This window comes from Molothrus ater, chromosome 8 (assembly GCF_012460135.2).
Source record: "Molothrus ater isolate BHLD 08-10-18 breed brown headed cowbird chromosome 8, BPBGC_Mater_1.1, whole genome shotgun sequence".
NCBI classification, from domain to species: domain Eukaryota; kingdom Metazoa; phylum Chordata; class Aves; order Passeriformes; family Icteridae; genus Molothrus; species Molothrus ater.
Window position 1 is genome coordinate 15,429,191 of NC_050485.2, and position 20,164 is coordinate 15,449,354.

The 20,164-nt window shown below is 40.9% G+C and overlaps 2 protein-coding genes and 1 long non-coding RNA gene across 4 annotated transcripts in view; 1 reads left to right on the forward strand and 2 right to left on the reverse strand.

Annotated features, from left to right (window-relative positions):
- Positions 1-5,477, reverse strand: part of BMPR1A (bone morphogenetic protein receptor type 1A) — a 74,073-nt gene extending 68,596 nt beyond the window's left edge. For both annotated transcript variants that reach the window (XM_036386178.2, XM_036386179.2), the window contains exon 1: positions 5,341-5,477. The gene's annotated coding sequence lies outside the window, so the exon portion shown is untranslated. The remainder of the gene's footprint in view (positions 1-5,340) is intronic.
- Positions 5,283-20,164, forward strand: part of LOC118688527 (uncharacterized) — a 38,390-nt gene continuing 23,508 nt past the window's right edge. The window contains exons 1-2 of the long non-coding RNA XR_004980478.1: positions 5,283-5,468; positions 11,491-11,563. This is a non-coding gene — a long non-coding RNA (uncharacterized LOC118688527). The remainder of the gene's footprint in view (positions 5,469-11,490; positions 11,564-20,164) is intronic.
- The window catches only part of LDB3 (LIM domain binding 3), a 113,864-nt gene continuing 108,343 nt past the window's right edge, over positions 14,644-20,164 (reverse strand). Inside the window, exon 17 of the mRNA XM_036386182.1 lies at positions 14,644-19,186. Within this exon, the coding sequence (XP_036242075.1) occupies positions 19,097-19,186 (90 nt within the window). The 3' untranslated portion in view covers positions 14,644-19,096. The remainder of the gene's footprint in view (positions 19,187-20,164) is intronic.

Sequence of the window (20,164 nt, forward strand, 5' to 3'; positions counted from 1 at the left end):
ACTTCAGTCCACACTGCAAGTTTTAAAGTTGAATTATCCCTGGTAGAAGGACTGATTCAAATGCGACAGATTTGCCATAAAACCTATCCAATTTTCCATTTAATTTCAGGCTCAGAATAATAATTTGCCTGGATGGGGAAGGGCACAATCTTCAATCCTAACAAATGGCATGCACATCAGAATATTCTACAGGAAACCTTCTATAGAATATTTTCACAAAAAAGAAAAGGAAAATTATTATAAAGTAGTAAATATGGAAGATAAAATTATAAAAATAAATCTATACTTTAAAACAAAACCCCACATTTTTATTTGGTGGGATTTTTTGTTTGCTTTAAGAGGAGACATTCAAACCAAGTTTAAAAAAAACTCTTTAAAGTGAAACTTCCCGTATCTTCTATCATCAGGGACATTTCTGCTTAATACTTGGTACCACTACTGAATTTTTTATTACTGCAAAAATCCCTTCGATAACCTGAACAGAAGATAGATTCAGTGCCCAAAACAGGGAGTGAGAAGAATGGCTGCACCTCATTAGCTGGCACCTCTCCCTGTGCCCTGTCCCAGTCCTGTAATTAACTCTCAGTTGTCCAAAGCTGCAAGGCTTGCTGCTTGCACAACATTGAGAGGGAAACAGGAGGGAGGGTTTCTAAAATCTTCTCCAAGGCATTCTGTTAAAGATAATTTTCTCTTCCACAAAGAAGGACATGCAGCCAGGAAGAGCACATTTTACCCAGCTTTGTGGTCTCCTCACTCACATTTCCAGTCACTGAGGTTCTTCTGATAAATCCCTCTTTTTCTTGTGCTACTGCCCAAGTTCTTTCATTCCCAAATATAAAGGGACAAGTAGATGATACACTTTTCATATTCTCAGTATTTCATATATTCCATTATTCCTGCTGAACAATTCCTCCCGACCCTTCTGTTTAAGCTTCCTTTTCAAGCCCTCTATACCCCTGCAAAAACACATGGAACAGTTCCTCTGCCTGACCACTGCACTGTGAATTTCCAACTGAACACAAGATAGGAAAAAGAATGATTAATTTAGAAAATGTTATCTGAGCTTATTCACCACTTTCATATCCCTGATGTTCTGACTCTGAGCACACAGTGTGCTCATTTGCACAAATCTCATGAGCAGAGGATCGATTCTCTGCATCAGTGAAACCTCTGATGACTTCAGTCCTCCAAAGTCATTTGAGCTCTGCCCACTGATTTCCAGTCAAATTTAGGATCAGGCTCTCACAGAGGAAGTACAAAGGCCTACAAATGGTTCTAGGTGGGATTTTTATTTTTAATAACAAGAAAAGAAAAGCAAATTTAAATAATTTCAACGGCTGCAGCAGTGAAAAGGAAATCGCTTCCACAAACCAAATCTATTTCCTGGTATGTATCTTGTGAGACTTTGATATTTCTCTAGCTTATCCCTGCTACATCTGCTTGTATTTATCAACCATGGCAGTACTGACAGTTTTCTCCTTAAGATGGTGAACTCAGGGAATATAGACACAAAGAAGTGCTAGTTGCTTCCACATTTTAATCTAATAAAGTTGACTGAAAGCACACTGCAAAATTTATGTGATATCAAATTTTTGTAACAAGCATGCTGGTGTTACATATGATGCAAATTTAGCTGCAATACTGCAGAGCTGAGTTAATAACACTGATATTTTCCCCTTTTAATGCAAACCAACTCATGACACTTGAATTACATTTAAATGGACTACATTTTCCTCTATTTTGGGGAATCCTATTTTGAGGAAAAAACAAGAATAAGGGCATTTAGCTGCATGTTGCAGGTACACATTCTGTGAATTGTTACTACACAGATTTTTGTCTAATCAAAATATTTTAAAACATTCAAAGTTCACACCTTCATGATACTCAGAGCACTTCCCCCTCCCCCACGAAGAGGCACTGGTGACAGCTCGGTGATGGCAGGGACAGCTCTATCAGGGCAATCACCTTCACTGTAACTACAGGTGTCACACTGGTGACACACCTGACCTTCAATAAGGCTTTGCTGTGGCTTTTCCTTTCCTCCTGCTTATACAGCCTATGAGTATTATCACAATCATGAACCAGAGTTTATTTTCCTACCCTAACTCTTGTTTTGAATTTTGCTAAAAAGACTGTCATTAAATAGTACTAAACATAACCGTAACACCCAGAATTCAAATGAAATGGGATGGCAGCTACAAGACACCCTTTAGAAAAATGGCAAGAAAAAACCTCTCTGGATTATAAATCTCAAACAGAGTGACTATATTTCTCACACTGTTTGTGTACAGCTGAAACAATGGGGTCATAACCAGAAACCCATGCAAGGGTTGTGCACGACCACAAGATGAATGAAGTTCTTGGTCTTCTCAATATATCAAATATATGTCATCCTAAAATGCTTCAGTGTCCAACCTGCTACAGTGAATTTCAAAATATATATTGCAGACTAGTGGCACAATTGCTTTGTTTTACTTTGGAGGGACATGGACATGAAATACACCTAATATGCTCTGTAAATACACCCAGCAAAGTCCTGGGAAGCCAGTTCTCAACAAAGTCCATCCTGGCACGTTGGCAGCTTGTCCCCGGATTTCCTGGTCAGTGGTGGGCTAGCTGTGTGTTTTATCAAGCTAAAGCTCTTGGGACTTACATACTCCAAATACAATGTACTACACAGATGTTTCTGGACTAAATCCCTCACAGAATAGCTATTCCATAGATCTTCTCAATAAGAGCACCGAGATGGCTAAAATTATGTTCTCTGTACATAAGAAAAAGGAGGTGACTGTTTCAAACTTCTACCCAGTTCCAAGTATCACCTAGTGTGGTCTCCTTGTTATTCTTAAAGGACACAATGTAGCAGGTCAAGTTTTACATTCATTGTCAGTTTTAAACATTTTAAAGAGTAACTACCTGCTGCTAGAGAGCAGTGAACCCTCAACAGCTTTCACAGCAACCTTTAACAGATTTCAAGAAAACAAGGCAGAAAGAAATCAGGTTTCCCCTTAAAGCACTGACCATCCTGGAGGGCACAAAAGAAACCACTGCAACTGGGGACCATCAGCAAGGCTGTGGTGGGACAGCTGCAGAGGGTTCTGAAGGTCTTGTCCAAGAAAGGAAAAAGTGGAACCACTAAAGCACCAGTGAAAGGAAAAACGTCTTGTCAGGCACACTCTGTGCCTGCCTCCAAGTCCTGCATTTTGGGAATACTAGCAAAGGAAACAAGGCTTCAAGTACTCCATCTGTACCCACATATGACTCTGATGAGATATACTTTTAAATTGCTGAGCTCCTTCTGTCATTTATTTACAGATGACAGATATCCCAGGCACTGAAAATATGCCCTCTCTTTACTGAGGAACCAAGAAATACTTTCCCAGGTATCCAGATAGGACAAATCTCCAACTGATGCTTGAAATAAGCAAGGACAAACAAACATTTGTAAGTTTCTCTGCCACCAACTGATTGGTCTCTTTCATTCATCTGTGTTTTCCAGCAATTTACCAAAGGAGCTACTGCAGCTCTGTATGTCAGACCTGGTATCCAGAAAATGCTCACATATCATTTATACACTCCACCATATTCAGTATTTTTAATATGCATAACAATTTTCACTGTGAGGATCTTGCAGAGCAGTGTCCAAAACATTAGGATTTGGGGTCCCACACACTGGCTTTAAGAAAGTCTATGCTCTTGCTACATATTGTTTTAGTAAACATGTATTTTAATCAGTGAATTCCAAGTAACAAGCTGTTTCAGGCTTGCAGTTTAAAACAAGAGCTTTCTGCTCTAACTCGAACAAAAGCTCAAATAGATAACATCCAGAGGTCCCTTTCAAAACTAAATTACTTCACAATTAAGGGAATAAAATAATTCAGATCCAGCCACATATAGCCTCTGTTGCTGGAAGAGATCAGCCAGCAGGACATACTAAGCACTGGCAGCAGAATCTTGCAGGTGTATGAGAAGACCCTTCATAACATTTCAAACCACATCTCAAAGCCTACCAGGTTGTACCTGTCTACATAAATACATATAAAATACACAGCCCCTCACACACACCCCGAAGAAAATGTGGTGAATAACCTAAGAAAAAGCTACAAAAGAACAAAAGAACGAGACCAAAGACAAATACATTGTCAGCGAGAGTTTTATCTGGGCTGCTACAAATGCCACAACATGGAGTATGTCTACTGTAGACTGGGTAAATTATCTGACTATGAATTGCTCTTATGTTTGTTAACTTTTTTATTCCAGGATTAGGTTCTACTAAAAATCGAACAAACCTTTCAATTTGGGAGAGTCTTCCTTATCTACAAAAGCAGCCTCTCTATCCCTGCAGGTAACAGGCCTGAACAATCCCTAGCATGCTAACTTGATAAAAGAACTCAAAGATAATTACTTCTAAGCAGAGAACAACATACGTAAATTCGGAGGGCAATCAATTTACACTGGGAAAAATCGTCATACAACTTGACACAAAGTAACAGGCAACTGCTGAAAGGAAATACCACAGCTTACTACCATTCCCTGCTGCTGAATTCACTCTTAATTTTACCAAAACAACGTCGGAGTGTGGTTGATTGAAAGGTGGTAAAAAGCCATTTGTGCTTTTGAACCCTGTTCAATAGATTTTGTAATCAGTTATGAAAACCGCGTACATAATCGGTCCTCAACAGCACAATCTTTCGCTGCTAAGGTACGGGCGATTATTCGGGGTTATTATTTCTTCAGGCTTTTTTTTGTCTGACGTCGCTGAACGGCAAAAACCGATTGGGAAAGCCGGCGTCCAGCTTTGTTCGAGGCTCGCACAAAAGGAAGGCGAAGCACCTTATTCCTCGTACCCTTCCCACGACGACGGGCGCTGCCGCTCGCTCGGGCTGGGGCCGCTCGGCTCCGGGCCCGGCATTACAACACCGGGAAGGGAGGGCAGAAGGGAGGGAGGGAGCGCACGGCCGGCCCTGCCCACGCAGGGACCCGCGGGCTCCGCGCAGCCCCCGCGGGCCCACCCGGCCCGGCCCGGCGGCGGGCAGCGCCCCCAGCGCCGCGGCGGGGCAGGGCTGCCGGCCCGGGGGCGCTCCCGGGGCCCCGCGCAGCCAGGCCGGGGCTGGAGGGCCGCCGCCGGAGCCCACCTTCGACGGCGCTGCCCGGGGCCGGCGCGGACCCCGCCGGACACCGCCCAGGCCGAGCCGCCCGACGGCGGGGAAGGGGCGTCGCCGCGGCGGGAGCGCCCCGCGTCCCCCCGGCCGCAGAGGGAGCGGTGCGGGAGCGGCGCTGCCCGGGGCGCCCCGGCTCTCCCCGCCCGGCCGAGGCCTCCGCGGCGCGTCCCTCACTCACCGGCGGTGGGGGCTCCTCATCCTCCGCGCGGCGACGGCAGGCGAAGGGGGAGGGGGCCCGCTCCCCGCCGCACTCCGCGGGCCGTTCCCGGGGCCCCGACGGCTCCGCTGAGACGGGGGCGAAGGCGGGTGCGTGTCGGGCGGGGGAGGGCGGGACGGCGCGGCGCGGGCTCGGCGCAGGCTCCGTGTCCCGGCAGGCGCTCCCGGCGCGTCCCTGCGGGGCGGGGCGGGAACGAGCCGGATTCCAATCACTGCAGCCGGGCGCGCGCGCGGCGGGGGCCCGCGGGGAGGCGGGAGCGCGCCCGCCGCCCCCGCCCGTCCGTCAGCACGTGCCGTGGGCGGGAGGGCTGGCGGGGCTCCCCGGGAAGAAAAGTTGGCCGGGAGGAACCAGCCGGGCCTGCTTTCCTCCCCGGGAGCCCCTCCGCGGGCCGCAGCCTGGGCCGGCTTGTCGCTGGGCGCCCGGGCCCCGGCGTTATCCTGCCCCGCCGGCCCAGCAGCGCTTTCCCCAGGAAGAAGCTCCTGTAGGAAAGGGCGGGAAGGTGTGAGGGGAAACGTTGCCAAGCCGGTGTCATGGAAGCACCGCTGGCCTTGAAGAGGGTCGAGACACGAGAAAAGCAGCTGCAGGATTTGGCTGCAGGGCCGGGAGGCTCCATGCCGATGCTGGCGGGGTTGGTGCCGTGCAGAGCGGCCGAGCCGCCGGGATTCACGGGGGATGTGGGTGCAGGATCACCGAGACAGCTCTGATGGGAGCTCAGCGGGGCTGCCTTGGGCTGGGCAGGGCAGCGGGCAGCCAGCGGTGGCAGCGGCCTGGGGAACATGAGGGACTCGCATGGGCCTTTCGGCTCCTGGAAGAACAGTTCTGAGAAGGCTGACGCTGCAGTGCCGCAGGAGGGATAGAGTTCCATTGCAAAGGACAGCATTGTTTGCTTTTTCCATTTCCTGTATCTAAATAAATATGCCCAGTTAGTTAGATTGGAATACATTATAACTTCTGTAATGAGCTGCTCTGCTTGCTGATAAGGATGCTGAAGGCCATGATTTGCATTGTATTTCAAAGCTCCTTATCATTAGGACAAATTGGAAAAGTAATAATTTGTCTGTCTGTCTTCAAGTGAGCTCTCCCAGCAGCAGTGCAGAAGGAGCTGCAGTGACAGCATTATGTGCTGGGGAGGTGGCACAGCTCCCACCTGGGCTGCTGGTTTTAATCCTTCACTCCACAGTGTGACAGCACTTGTGCTGCTGATGTCCTCTTGCCTTTCACCTGTCCTGTCTGCACCAAGAACTTTGCACACAAAGCCAGCTATAGGGGAAATGAAGATCACGTGGATTGCACAGACCTACTCAGTTTCCCTTTGCTGCACACCAAAACACTCTTTAGGCCTTCAGGAGACACCAGTAATTGCTGGTGTGGAGATGGCTGCCCAGATAAACTGGATGCAGAGAATAACTAGCTGGGAAGAAATCTGGCTTATTGGTGCCAAATAAGCCACATGTGCATATATTGTGGGAAACATGGGCTTGCTTATTTTGTTGACCTCTCCACAGTGTAGCTCCATTTTTGCATGCTCATATCAGATAAGACTTGTAAATGTTGTGTACTCCAGAGTTGTCACCTCTGAATGTAAGATGAGAGCACTGGCTTTGCATTCTGGCTCACATGCGTTCTACCTACAGATTGTTAGATGAGTGCTTCACTTCTGTATTATCCTACACAGCAAAACAAAAGAGGAAATATAACTTCAAACCTATCACCTTCACAGACTCCTTTAAAATGTAGGCAGGTAAAGGCACACCTAATAATTTTATTTGGCCAGATACTGTGGTGATAGGCATTTGAAAATGCAGATCTTGTCTTACTAGACTTTTAGAAAATTTTTTCCAATCAACATCATCCAGAAAAATCTGTCAGTGTCCAAAACAAAGCCAGCCTGCAAGAAAGACAAAATCACAGCTTCCATGCCAAGCAATACAGAACTCCTATGCTTATGTTTATAATTTCAAAGGAAAATATGAGTCTGCTGTTCTTCCACTCTGTGTACTATGAAATTATAGCAGCAGAAGAGACACTCAATATGGAAGAAGAATGCAACATGCGTGTGTGTGCTCCCAAGCAGATCCAAAGCTGTTAGTGCCAGCATCCCTTCAGTAATCACGTGTGCTAATACAGTCCAGTGCTTGTCAGATGTTAGATATTGATTCCAATCCAGGATGCATGACTTTAGCAACAGCCACTAGCCATGAAATGGATTTAACCCTTTTTGTGAAATGGATCAACTCTTTTCATCCAGTTCCTGCTGTGTAAATTTGCACACTGCAGAAATTGCTGTCTCAGCCAGTACTTTTCAAGGCACTTGGGCATTGAAGATACCCACAAGTCCCTGTCAGGTCAGGAACAGTGTTGCTGAGGATGAAGTTTGTATTGCTATGGCAAGTAATGCCCATCTCTACATAACTGAGTGCCATTAGCTCCTTGTCTTAGTCACAAAATAAAGTTGGCAAAAATAAAATACATTATAATAATATTAGGACTGCAGGAGACCTGCATCTTAATCTAAAATGCATCTTAATCTAAAATGATGAATCATGATGACCTTAGAAAGTATTTAGATTGTGATGGATGTTTGATTAAACATCACATAGAAAATACTGATGTCTTTCAAAACAGTGCAGTACTTAGGTTTCAAATATCCCTACCAGGATAGATAGAGAGACCTTTTTAAACCACTTTACTTGATGGGCTTTCAGAAAGACACAGGGCTCCAGCAAGCTAGTTAGCAGCAGCAGTCTTACCTGGTGAGGATTTTAGGAACCTGCAAAAACTCAGACACACCAAGTTTAGTACCACTAAGTATTTATTTTGTTAATTGAGCGACACTCAAAAAACACTGAAGTCTGAAAATCTGGAGATAAACATAAGCTTATTTGACATTTGGCCAAGATGAGATATGGAAGTCTAACATGTGATATAAAAGAAGCAGTTCAAAACTGACTGTCATGATGAAGAGAGCTGTATTTAAAAAAAAAAAAAGGATTGTCTTCCAGCTGCTTTCATTGTTATTTCCTCTCCAGGAATTTCTTATTAGTTCTTGGAATCACTAGGGAACTACAAACTTGAATATCAAAAGAACAAAGAGGTACATACAGGGAGAAGGTCAGCCATGTGATAGGACTTGATCTTTGTAGATCCTTCTTCCTTTCAGTCTCTGGAATTCAGATGTCTTAAATCTGTGGTCCAAATATATTTTTGAGAACTGTTTGCAATTAGATGAGTATTTCTCTGTTACTGCTACAAAAATAAATATTCCATGTTACATATTAAAAGAATATTGCCCTTCAGCCAGGGACACAATTATTTCACTTAATATGACATGAATTTGGCTTTGTCTCTTTTTCAGAACGATTTTACTTGAAAGCATATTCTTTTGATCATAAATTTATTCAGCTGTTTGTTACTTACAAAAGTAATGGATTTTCTTAAGTTTTTTTTTAATGTAAGCAAGAATAATTCAGTAAGGCAGAGTCAAATCTGTGAAGAATTGTGTTTTTAAAAAATTTTTGCTAGTGGATCACTGGTAGTAAAGAGGCAAGCCATGTCCAAGCAGTCTGGTGTGGAACTGAGTCCAGGGCAGCATTGGGAGAGCACTGTGGCAATAATCCAAGGAATAACAGCTCAGTGTACAGAGCATGGGCACAAGGAAACAGGAGCGTTCCCACAGCTCAAGCACTTGGTGTGTTTTGGGTTCCTTGGGCTTCTACAGGGGATTCTTCCTCAGCCTCGTGCAGGTGGCTGTGGAGGAAGGAGGACACAAAGGCTGTACCTGTCCCCAGCAGGGCAGGGTGGGAGCTGATTCCTCACTGAACTGTGCTGTGGGGAACTGATGCCCCTGCTGTGGCAAAGGGCTGCAGTAATGGGAGCACTTTGCTCTGGGAGACATCTTCCCAGCCAAGAACCAACCTTCCTGCTGCTTTTTCTGTTTCTTTTTCCTGTGCCTAGTTCAGCTGTATGATTTTGTTTTTATGGATTCACATTTACTAAGCCCTTGTTGCAGTCTTCTCACCAGGTTGTAATAAACCCTGAGATAACTCTCCTTTAAAATACAAATTAGTCTGTTTTCCTTAAAACCAGAACATTAAAATTTGTATCACAGAAAAATAAAATATTTGTAGGCTCAGCAGAGGCTTCACCAGGGTGCCTCACTCACATCAGTTTGTTTGGAGAATTAGTAATATGTTTTCCCCTAGATGCATGCACATAAAATCTCCAAAGTCTTCAGCTGCTCAGAGAAGATTAAGTATTCCAATTGTAGTGCTGGTTTTAAAATTTATGTTCTGAATTATCAGTCAGTGGTGCCAAATGATCTACAAAGAAATTTGAATTATACTCAGAGAGAAGCTGAATGTTTGTGTTCCTCCACCTTTTGTTACAAGAGGTATTTGTTTCTTTTACCAGCTGGAATAATCCTTAGATCCAAACCCACACTGTATTAACAGTTCCTCTGTTAATCCTGATGCTCAGGCTTTGTCCTGAACCTGGAGCACTGCTGAAAGCAGAAATGTTTTTAAAACCTGCTGTTAAACAAGGCAAATTCTTATCAATACAGAACATTTCTGTCTTGCTGTGTATAACAGCTTTTTGCTCAGGAGGCATGGATTCAAGTGGATGTGTCTCTGGCAGCTGTAGGAGTGGGTACTGTAGAGATTTACAGAGATGGACATTTATGAGACTGAAAATGCTCTGTTCTTCCAAGCTTGTTAAAATGAAACAGATCTGATCCTATACAAAAGAAATGAATGAAATTATTTCATCACTTCCTTATTTTTTCTCAGTCTAAACATATCTTTAAACATGAATAAATTGCTCTTAAATAAGAGCAAGTACAGCAAAATAGTCTCATTCACTTCTTTTTTATATTATAGTAAAACCAATATGGCACTACAAAATAATAAAAGGATATCCTTGTATTTCAGCTAAAATGTCTGAAAATATATGATGAAGTTAAAGGCATAGCAATGAAGCTTTTCTCTCTCAGGCTGTAAGGTACTTGATTATTAATTGGAACTTGAACAAGTTAAACTGATACAGCTGAAAGCAAATCCCAAAAAATAGTATATAACTCCCTTTGCTTCCAATGAGAAATTGCCCTGTGTCTGGAAATCTCCTCATTTGGCAGCCACACCTAATACAGTTTAAACTCTCACTGGCATCAGCAAAAAATTACCTGATTAGGGATGCAGGATTGGATCTAAGATAATAGCATATTAAAAATCCACCATGGGTTCAAAAGCTACTAATGGAATGAAATCCCTGAGAATATAAAACATTGCAAGCAGTCGAACAGTTCCCATTGTACATGCTGAGAGTGCTAAACAATAGCAGCTATTGCATGTGTGACCAGCAGGAAACACAGCTGTGCTTCTTTGTGTTACAATGAATTACTTCCGTTGTATATAAAATTGAAAGTATTGGTACTCGGGGACGGAAAAAGGATATCCTGATACACTGCTCCTATTTCCTTCCCAAGGCCTATTACTGAATGGTGCACCATTAATTCACTCTCAATGAATTACCCAGCACAGAACACATTGGTGGTTAATTGTTATGCTAAAAGCTACTTTTTCTTTGAATTTTCACTCTCCGACATTTTTATCTCATTTTACTACTTTTGCATATGCCCTCTTTGATAGTAATTGTACACTTTTAATTAGTTGCACTTAATAATGAAGGTCTAAAACAAACATTTACTTAACTATCTTTTGACTTAAAGATTGTTCTATAAATATTTTTTAAGTTACAAGATCAGAGAAAGCACAATCTTTCTCACTGTCCTATAAAGAAATGAACAAAATCATCTCAACTGAAGTATTTGTGGCCAGGTTCTCTGAAGCTGGCACACAGAGATTAATTTATACCTTTCTGTGCCAGTGAATATTCCTAAGCTGGAGGGGAATGAGGATTGTTACCCAGAGTTAGGGAGGAGTAGCAGCAACCCTCTGTTATGCATTCTTTTTTTTTTTTTTTTTCCTTTCAGAATTGCATAGGAGCAAGAACTGTTTGAGGTAGTACTAAATAGGCAAATATGGACCCTAAGGAAATACACTACCCCCAAACTTTAATATCTACTTTTTAATAACACTGACTCTTTCTTTTTAGAGAACTTCTAAACAGAGAGCAGCTTCTGTGACTCCTTAGGAAATCAATGAAGTCTCCAACAACCACCAGCCATGTAAGTCCATAAAAAGTGGATAATATGTTCTGTGTTTGTCTCTGAGAATTTAATTTCTCAGGCTGTGTCTCCTGTCCTAGAAGTCTGACAGTCAGTCACCTTTCACCACCAGACTGTTTCCAATCCATTCTAGGATGTCTAACACAAAGCTGAATAAATTACATGTGGAAAACATGAAGTCCTTCAATGTGAGAATAAGTAAATTTTGCCAAATGAGCTGAAACCTTTGGAAGCTTGAATTCAGACTGGTGTCATGATGCAGTAACAGGAGAATAGCAGCTCAGAAGAGCTCCCAGTCCAGAAACTGCTTTACATAATAAAAATGGCAGAAAATCACCATCCACTAAACAGCCCTGTTGTCCTTTTGCTGGAGCAGCTGGCACTGGGAATACAATCTCAAAGGCAAACTGTGCTCTGCCAATATTTTATACCCCCACAGTTCAGATTCAGGTGTGCTCTGCCTGAAGCCACAGCTAGAACCAGAATCCCTGCCTGGCACTTTGGATTTCTTGCAAGGACTTTTTGGCCAGAAGTTGATGCCGTGTAGTGTACATGCAATAAAGCAGAAACTTCCAATTAGTGTCATCTGTGTTGTGCATCCACAATAAATCTCAGGAAGTCTGGTATTTGCAGCATGCAGTGGGCTGAATACACTCACATGAGCAGCAGAGCCCACTCTGTCACCTTTTACCCCACAGCTCACAGGCCTGGGAAAGGAACAGGAACTCTGGTCAGGCTTCTGCATGTGCATTAATCACAGGGAAATTGACAATATCCTTGCAATCACTACAGGGAAAAATGTGCAGGAAGAAAATCTGTCAAGGAATGTGCAGGGGACAGCTGAAGAATATTTTGTTGTGAAAGAATAATACCTTGTCCTTGTTTATAATGCACAAATAAAATTTTTATTCCCTGAAATCCTATTTTTTATATGAAGCCAGAATTTTGGAAAGTGTGCCCTTTCTTCTGCTCCCACATCTCCTATGCTATCAAAATTGTGGAGTTGTTACTTCATAAAGCAAAATTACCTAACAGATAACAAAACCCAGGTCTCAAGGTGCACTAGGATTTGTGCATTATTCTTAAGCTATGTATAATAAATGGACTGGATGACAACAATTTGGGCTCAAATAGTGCAGGTATGAAACACATCCACTTAAAGGAAATCAGAATCTCAGTTCTGAGTGTTTTAATTCACATATATGTCCTATACATGCATATAGGAATGCTTGCATTAGTCAACATGAAGATTTCTTTAAATGAAACTAAACCTCGATCCCAGCATTATTTTCCTGTCTACATATGATTAAATATTAAAATAATTTAAACACTGTAAATCATTCTTTTGTTTTGAAATGAGATCTTTAATTAAGGCTATAGATATTTATTAAACCTCCTAAAAATCCAAAACATCCTCTTTAATGCACCATGAGAATAAAACAATCTACAACAGCAAGTTTTCTGGCTTTAGTGTAGCAAGCAGCATTCATTCCACAAACACTGGAAGAATCACCTTCACTCAATTCAGGATTGTATTTTATCTATATCTTCTAATTAAAAGAAAAATAAGTCTCAACTCTTTCAGTAACACTATGCACAGTAAAACAAAGTAGAAGCAGAAGAATTTCCATAACATCTTTGTCATAAATGAAAATAATCCAATTTCTAAAGTAGTAAGATTAGAAAATACTTCTGTAGTAGAGACAAATTTATTAATGATACTTTATGCAAACTAATTTATTATTCCCTAACAGTTATAATCTGGAAACTTTTAAAGGAAAAATGTTTTCTTCAAAAGTTTAACTTTGTTAAAAAAAATCCTTCTTGTCTTTATTACAGAGAAAATTCTTGTGACTCAGCCTGACAGTCCTTATTAGTACAACACACGTTTGTTACTGTTTTCTTTTGATGTAATCTTTCCAAGAGGAGGAACAAATGTATTTTAACAGCTATCCAAGGGCATATTTCACAGGCTCACAGCCTATGAATTTATGCCTGGATATAGTCTGAATCTCATCCATAACTCTGATTTGCCTGGGAGAACAAAGCGTTTCATTGTGTATTCAATGATGGTTTCAGCAACCTTATTCACACATTCCTTCCTTTCTTAATCAGCAGAAACTGTTTGAATTCAAGATACATGATTGGGGTGGGAGGGGAAACAATGCCAAAGCCTATACTTTTGAAATCTCCATTTCTTCAGAGCAATAATCTCTCTTTAAGAATCTCTGTGAAGAATCCCTTAATGCAACATTTGTCACACATTTTGCACCATGTCCTTTCCTAATGAACTTTGCTCTATTCCCCTTTTCCACCCTGTCAGCTGGCATGGTGCTCTGCTTATGCCTCTATTGCTTCCAGTTCCAGCAACTGAACTCTCCAGGGATCACAGTGCACAGTTTAGGAAGCACTGTCTTGTGCAAAGGTTAAAGGTCAGAACAGACAATCTGAAAACCAGCAATTTTGATCTGACAAAATACTGCATACATTCTGGGCGTTCTTTTCAATTGCATTTCTTATGCACATTGTAAACAGAAATTGGGGCTGGGAAATAAAATAAAAAATGCACGAAGTTGTGATTCCTGGTGCTGTACTTGGCATCTAAATCCAAGCCTGTTCATTTATCATCTAACTGCTTAATTATGTTTAATATACTTAGTTGTATCTCTAAAATGCCTGCATTTCTGAGGGGTGTGCAACAGGAATGCAGAAAATGGCTGTTTGTGTAAAACACGTTATATTAAGTCATCCTTTCATTTGTACATATTTCTTGGCACTAGAGCTCAATGAGGGTGTTCAAAACAACTTGTTTAAGTAACTTTTGCTAAGAAACAGTAGAACACACCTACCTGAACTTATGCAGTCAAACTTTGTTTGCAGACGCATCAATGTAACTGAAGAGAGAATTTACCCACTCCTTCCAAAGTTACTATAAACAGTTTTTGTTGACACAATAAGGTATGGGACTATACAGGTCTTGCTGAGTTACAACATGTACTGTTAGCAGACTGCATCTTTTAAGCATACTAATTTTTGTTTAAAACAGCATTATTTTGTCAATAAAATATTCAAGACTGATATACAATAAAGTTGAAACCGATGGTTTTAATTTTTATTTTCAGGTCTGAAGTAGAGAGTACAAGCTTGTGTATGCTTTCTTCATGATATTACATGGCTGAAAGCTGTCAGCTGCTCACATGGCATATTAATAAATATACCCAAATCATAAAGCTTTAACTGGTTTTGCACATTGCTTTTATTATTAGACTGTTTTATTCATGTTGGCACAGATAATCCATGCAAGGTAATTACTCACATCTCATAAACCACCAGACATTCTGTTCTGAAATAACTAGGAACTCAGGAAAAAAATATCTATCTAAAAGCAAGGGCACTTGTGGCATCAAGTCAACATGTCAAAATCTTATAAAACCTAGACTTCTAATATATGATCACTGCAGGCAATAAATCACTCAGTTTCAAATTCTGATGTTTATAAATACTAAACAAATTAATATCCACTACCAGGAGATGAATATTGCAAAAAAACATTAGTGTGCCCAGCATTAGACACTAATGAATGTGTTCAGTGCTGTGGACATTCACATTATTAAACATAAATACAAGTAATCTTCAGCCAAACATTTCACCCAAAGTACTGACCACTGAAGGACCAATGGAAAAATATTTTCCTTGTTTTGAATTGGTTTTAGAATTGAGAATTGTATAATGTGTGAATCCAATATAGTGAAAACTAATGAAAAAAAGTTCTAAGACTGTTTTTTTTTTGTCCAGATAATAAAAGTAGCTTCATTTGGAAACATTTAATTTGCTGTGTTCTGCAAAAAGAACATCAAAAGAGAGAAAAGCATTAAAAAAAGCTTTTGAATCCTTTGACTGAAAAGTTATTGAACACTTTTTAGTTAGACAAAAGACTGATATTTTTAATTGATCATTCAGAGGTACAGTATCTTTGTTTTATTGGGTAAAACCTCACATTAATTAGAATGAAAAGAAATATTCAGAAGAACTTAGGACTTATCTCAGGCATCTCTTACAAGACATAAAACATAATCAAGTACACATTATTCATCTTGCATATTTTTTTACAACATTATTTTCCGTGATAGTTAAAAGGCTGTATTTTGAATTTTAGAGATATATATTATTATATATATATATATGCATTTTCCCTCTTCATATCACAAAGTGATGTAGCAGAAGAGTATCAGCAGTTATGTGGTATTCTACCCCTGTGAAAGTTAAAATGCTACATTTTTATTCACAAATTTCTTGTTCAGATATGTGCAAAAATTGTATCTTAATATAGATATCAAGGGCAGGTACGTGGATTCCCTATTTTTGGACCACATTATGAAGCAGCACAAGTCATAACAGGAAATTTTTATTACATGATAATCCTCAGGGTATCTCTGTTCTTCACTCAGAGATATCGCTGTACCTCATATGTAAACTAGCTTTAATCTCGCTTGCTCAGACACCAGCTGGAGTCAGGGCATGTGCTACAGTGCAGGTTCTCTGCCCAAGGAATTTTTCAGGACTCTCTCAAGCCAGTACAGCTCCCACTGAAGTCTGTGCTGCTGCACTTTCACTGCTGCCATCCTGCAAGCCAGCTCAGCTCTGCTCACATACACTGCATTCCCTTTCCTGCAGTCAGACTTCAGTCGAACCAGACTGGATCCTTACTCACCCCTCTGTACATATCCAAACCATCTCTCTGGGCTCTGGGTGCTACTTGTACCCTAATTTCTAACTTGAAGGCCTCTCCCTGACTGCAGTGATCCTGCTGCCCCTAGCCAGCCTCCCTGCCCACCCAACTCTGACATGCAGCGTGGTGGAGCTGCCCTTAGCTGGCTATTCCCTGCTCCAACCCCAGCCTCAGGAAGGGCTCCCCATCTTTCCCCACTCAGCCCTGCAGAGCCCCTGCATGCTGGCAGCCCCCCCAGGCCGGTACCTCCGGGCTGTCCCAGCCAGGAGCCGTGAGGAGCTGCAGCCCCAGGCACGCTGCCTGCCAGCAGCTTTTCACTGACTGCCCTCCCTAAGCTGCAGCCCAACATCTCTGGCCAGATCCTAAAATGATTTATCCTCCATGGGGCCAGTGAAGAGGAAGCTTACGGGGACATTGAGAGGGAAGGTGGAGGGGAGAATGAGACACACACAAATAAACGCATGCAGATCAGAGGGGAAGGACCTCATGAAATTCTCCTGAGGCGTCCATCACAAGCCCTTCCCATGGAGCCTGGCTCCCTGTTCTGATGTTGAAGTCAGAGATTAGTCCCAGTCAGTGGCCAACACTGACACAAATCTGCCTAAAGAATATCTTCAATGCAGTCTCAGTATAGAGTATGCTGATGTGAATTCTCTCAAATAAGAGATAATAATAAAAAGCATTTTGTTGAATAGCACTGAAAAATGAAAAGGAAATGTAGAATTTTCTCACTGTTGTGAATATGTATTTAATGAAGTCAAATAGGAGTGGAAAAAAATATTTAACTTCGATAATTACGATTTATTCCTCTGGAGAATATTATGAGCCAGATCTTTGGATTTTGTAATCTATGGGACCATATTCACACCAGCCCAGCACCGACTGAAAACAGAAAATTTGCTTGCTTACAGAAAAAAAAATCCCAAACAAACAAACAAACAAAAAAAGGCTTTGCATATAATGTACTAGTGTTTTAGAATAATTCATGCATACAAAAATCTGACCCTGTAGCAACACAGATCAGATCACTGCTAAGATCAGTGAAAACTAAGATACCTACTGAATAAATACAGGTCATACATGTCAAAACTGCCACAGGCAGTTCAGGTTGTTATTTTTGGCCAAGATGCAGACTGCCTGCAGCAAACTTAACTCTTATTTTAGAATTTCAAATTCATTTATTCCTCTCCAAGCTTTAGATAGTTTTTCATCCCTTTAAAGACACACAAATGAAATGGGCATTACCCAAGGGAGGGACAAGACAGACAATATTATGTAATTTTTTGCTACTCAGAACACAAGGTAAAATAGGTGCAGATGGCACCAGCATGTGGCCCACAGAAAGCATCCTCAGCCTCAGAAGTACTAATTCAAAACTGTCAGTACTGCAAGCTGTCAACACACACATCATAATTCTCACTTAAATGAGTTAATAAAGCTTGAATGGTGATCAGACTTTCCATCTTAACTCCATCAGACAGAACTGCTGTCTCCAATATAAAAGTCACTGATATTCAAAAATTCAAAAGTATTATCAGTACTATAAGTATTGCTAATTTGGAAAAAAGTTTTATAAATAACTGTCTGAACAACTTGAAAGTTGTTCTCAAGCTATTAGGATAGATGACTGTATGGTTTTTAGAAAAGATGACTGTAGGGTTATCCTAATTGTTGGAACATAGCTACTGTTTTCCAATGGCAAATACTGCTACAATTCATGATGTGCTGCATTTATAGTAAGGAAAGGAATAAGGAGTATGTGCTTGCTGCCTTATGGATTTTTGATACACATTCATTTACTATAGGAAAAAAAGCCTTTTTTCCTTTTTACATGGGATAAAGGAGGGAATTTTTGCAAGCTGTCTCCCACAGTTTAGCTGTGCTAGATGGATGTGCTAGATCTGTGTTCACTCGTGTGAAGGTCCAGATGTAGATTCCTACCTCTCTCTGATATCAGTGGGAATTAGAAACCACAGCAAGATTGAATCTCCTTTTTTTTTCCACAGGAGGAAAGGAAAACTGGTTTTGAATTAAAAGCTGGCCTTTCCAGTCAGCTCTATTCCATTCAATGTAAGAGCAATTTGGAGAAAGCCAGTTGTCCTTTTCCATTACTATTTGAAAGTGAATTATCTACTGTGCACGTAGAAGCCAAGTGCTCTAGCAAGGCTGACCCAACCATTTTATTTTCAAACGGTTATGGATTGTCACCTAGGCTTCCCAGCTACATATGGATTCAAGGCAGACTTGTTATTTGGAAAGAATCTAAAATATCTGATGCTATGAGGTAGCACCACAAGATAATGGAACAGCACTCACTTTTCCTAGAGGAAGCCCTAATCTATTTATTTCCCTTTGAAAGCTACAGCCTTTGGTTCTACAGATGACTGTACATATGGCACTTACTCATTCTTGCTGTGAAAGAAAATGACTTAATACAGAAGTATTTTTCCAGTTGTTTTTAAACACCAGTGTGTGGTCTAAGCAGTAAAACTGCTGTGGGTTGTTAACTTGAAACTATATTTGCATATTACTTATTATAAAAAGGTTTTTAGTTAATTTCAATATTTCCCCCAACTGTTGCTATAATAATGGACTAGTTCATGGTTTTGACTGCTCATTCAATAGTATTTTGTATGAACTTCACAAAAAGCACGTTCTGAATTTATGAAAGAGGATAAAGTTAAACTTGAGAAGTACCAACGTCTAGCTTTTACCAAGAGAAGTGCTAGCCATGGTTATCAACTTTATGATTGCCCAGTTAGTCATCTGTTTTACCCCAGCATTACTGACTACCAACTCTTCTTCTAAACATTGATGGCATGGGCGTGCTTCTTGCACAGGGGCTTGTCCTTCTTGGAGTAGAATGGCTGACCTTCCAAATTCACATGGCATACCTAGAATTAATAATAAATGCAATCAGGAATAATTAAGGAAAAAGAAAAGGGAGAAATATGTGACTGTCAGTTTCAAACGTATTGCTCTTCTGCCCATGCATTTCTTTGGTAGCCTTTGGGAGTTATGTATTGATCTGCTATTGATTTAACCCACTGAAAGAAATCAAGTTAGGTCCTTAAAAAGACCCCCACTGTGAGAATTGCATATTAACAACACATACTAAAACTATCATTTCCACAGAAGATGGGGCAGCAAAGGCAAATGAACAAGCAAAAAATAACATTAAATATTCAGAGAAAGTGTCTTTATAAGTAATCAATAGTTATAAGTCATTAAGAGCTGTTAGCTTGTGAGGAAACTTGTTTAGTATTCCTTTCTATGCTAAAATTTCCAAATACTTCAGTTTTCACAAAACACTTTTTTATAAAGCTAGTTTAGCTTCAATATTTATAAACTTTTCTATACTTTCAACTAGTCTACCTAAATTTTAGACTTAAACAAACATTAGAAATTGTCACTGTCAGTTTGGTGTGGCCAACATACTATTTTTAGCTGATTAGAGATTCTAGATATTATTACTTTGGAATAATATGCTGCAGAGCTGCTCAGTGGTATTAGAACCAGATGAAAGTACTGTTTATCATATGGATTTTCTGCTTTGTGTGCAGAGTGTGGGAATATGGCCACTCTCCAGAGCTATGTGCACACTACAGATTGATGAGTTTGACCAACTTCTATGCTAATTACTATTCATGCTCTCTAAACAGAATTCTTTTTGCAAGTTTCAACAAGCATTCAGCATGGAAATACAAACTTCACTGCTTTGTAAGGTGGATTATGGTTATACTGTTCAGTATGCTGTTAATTTATTTTCAGTCTGGCTCTATCTCTATTTGGCAAACACTGGAAAGAATAATAGCAACAGTGGTTTGTACTGCTGTATGTACTATCTAAAACTGGATGTTTTATTAGAAAAC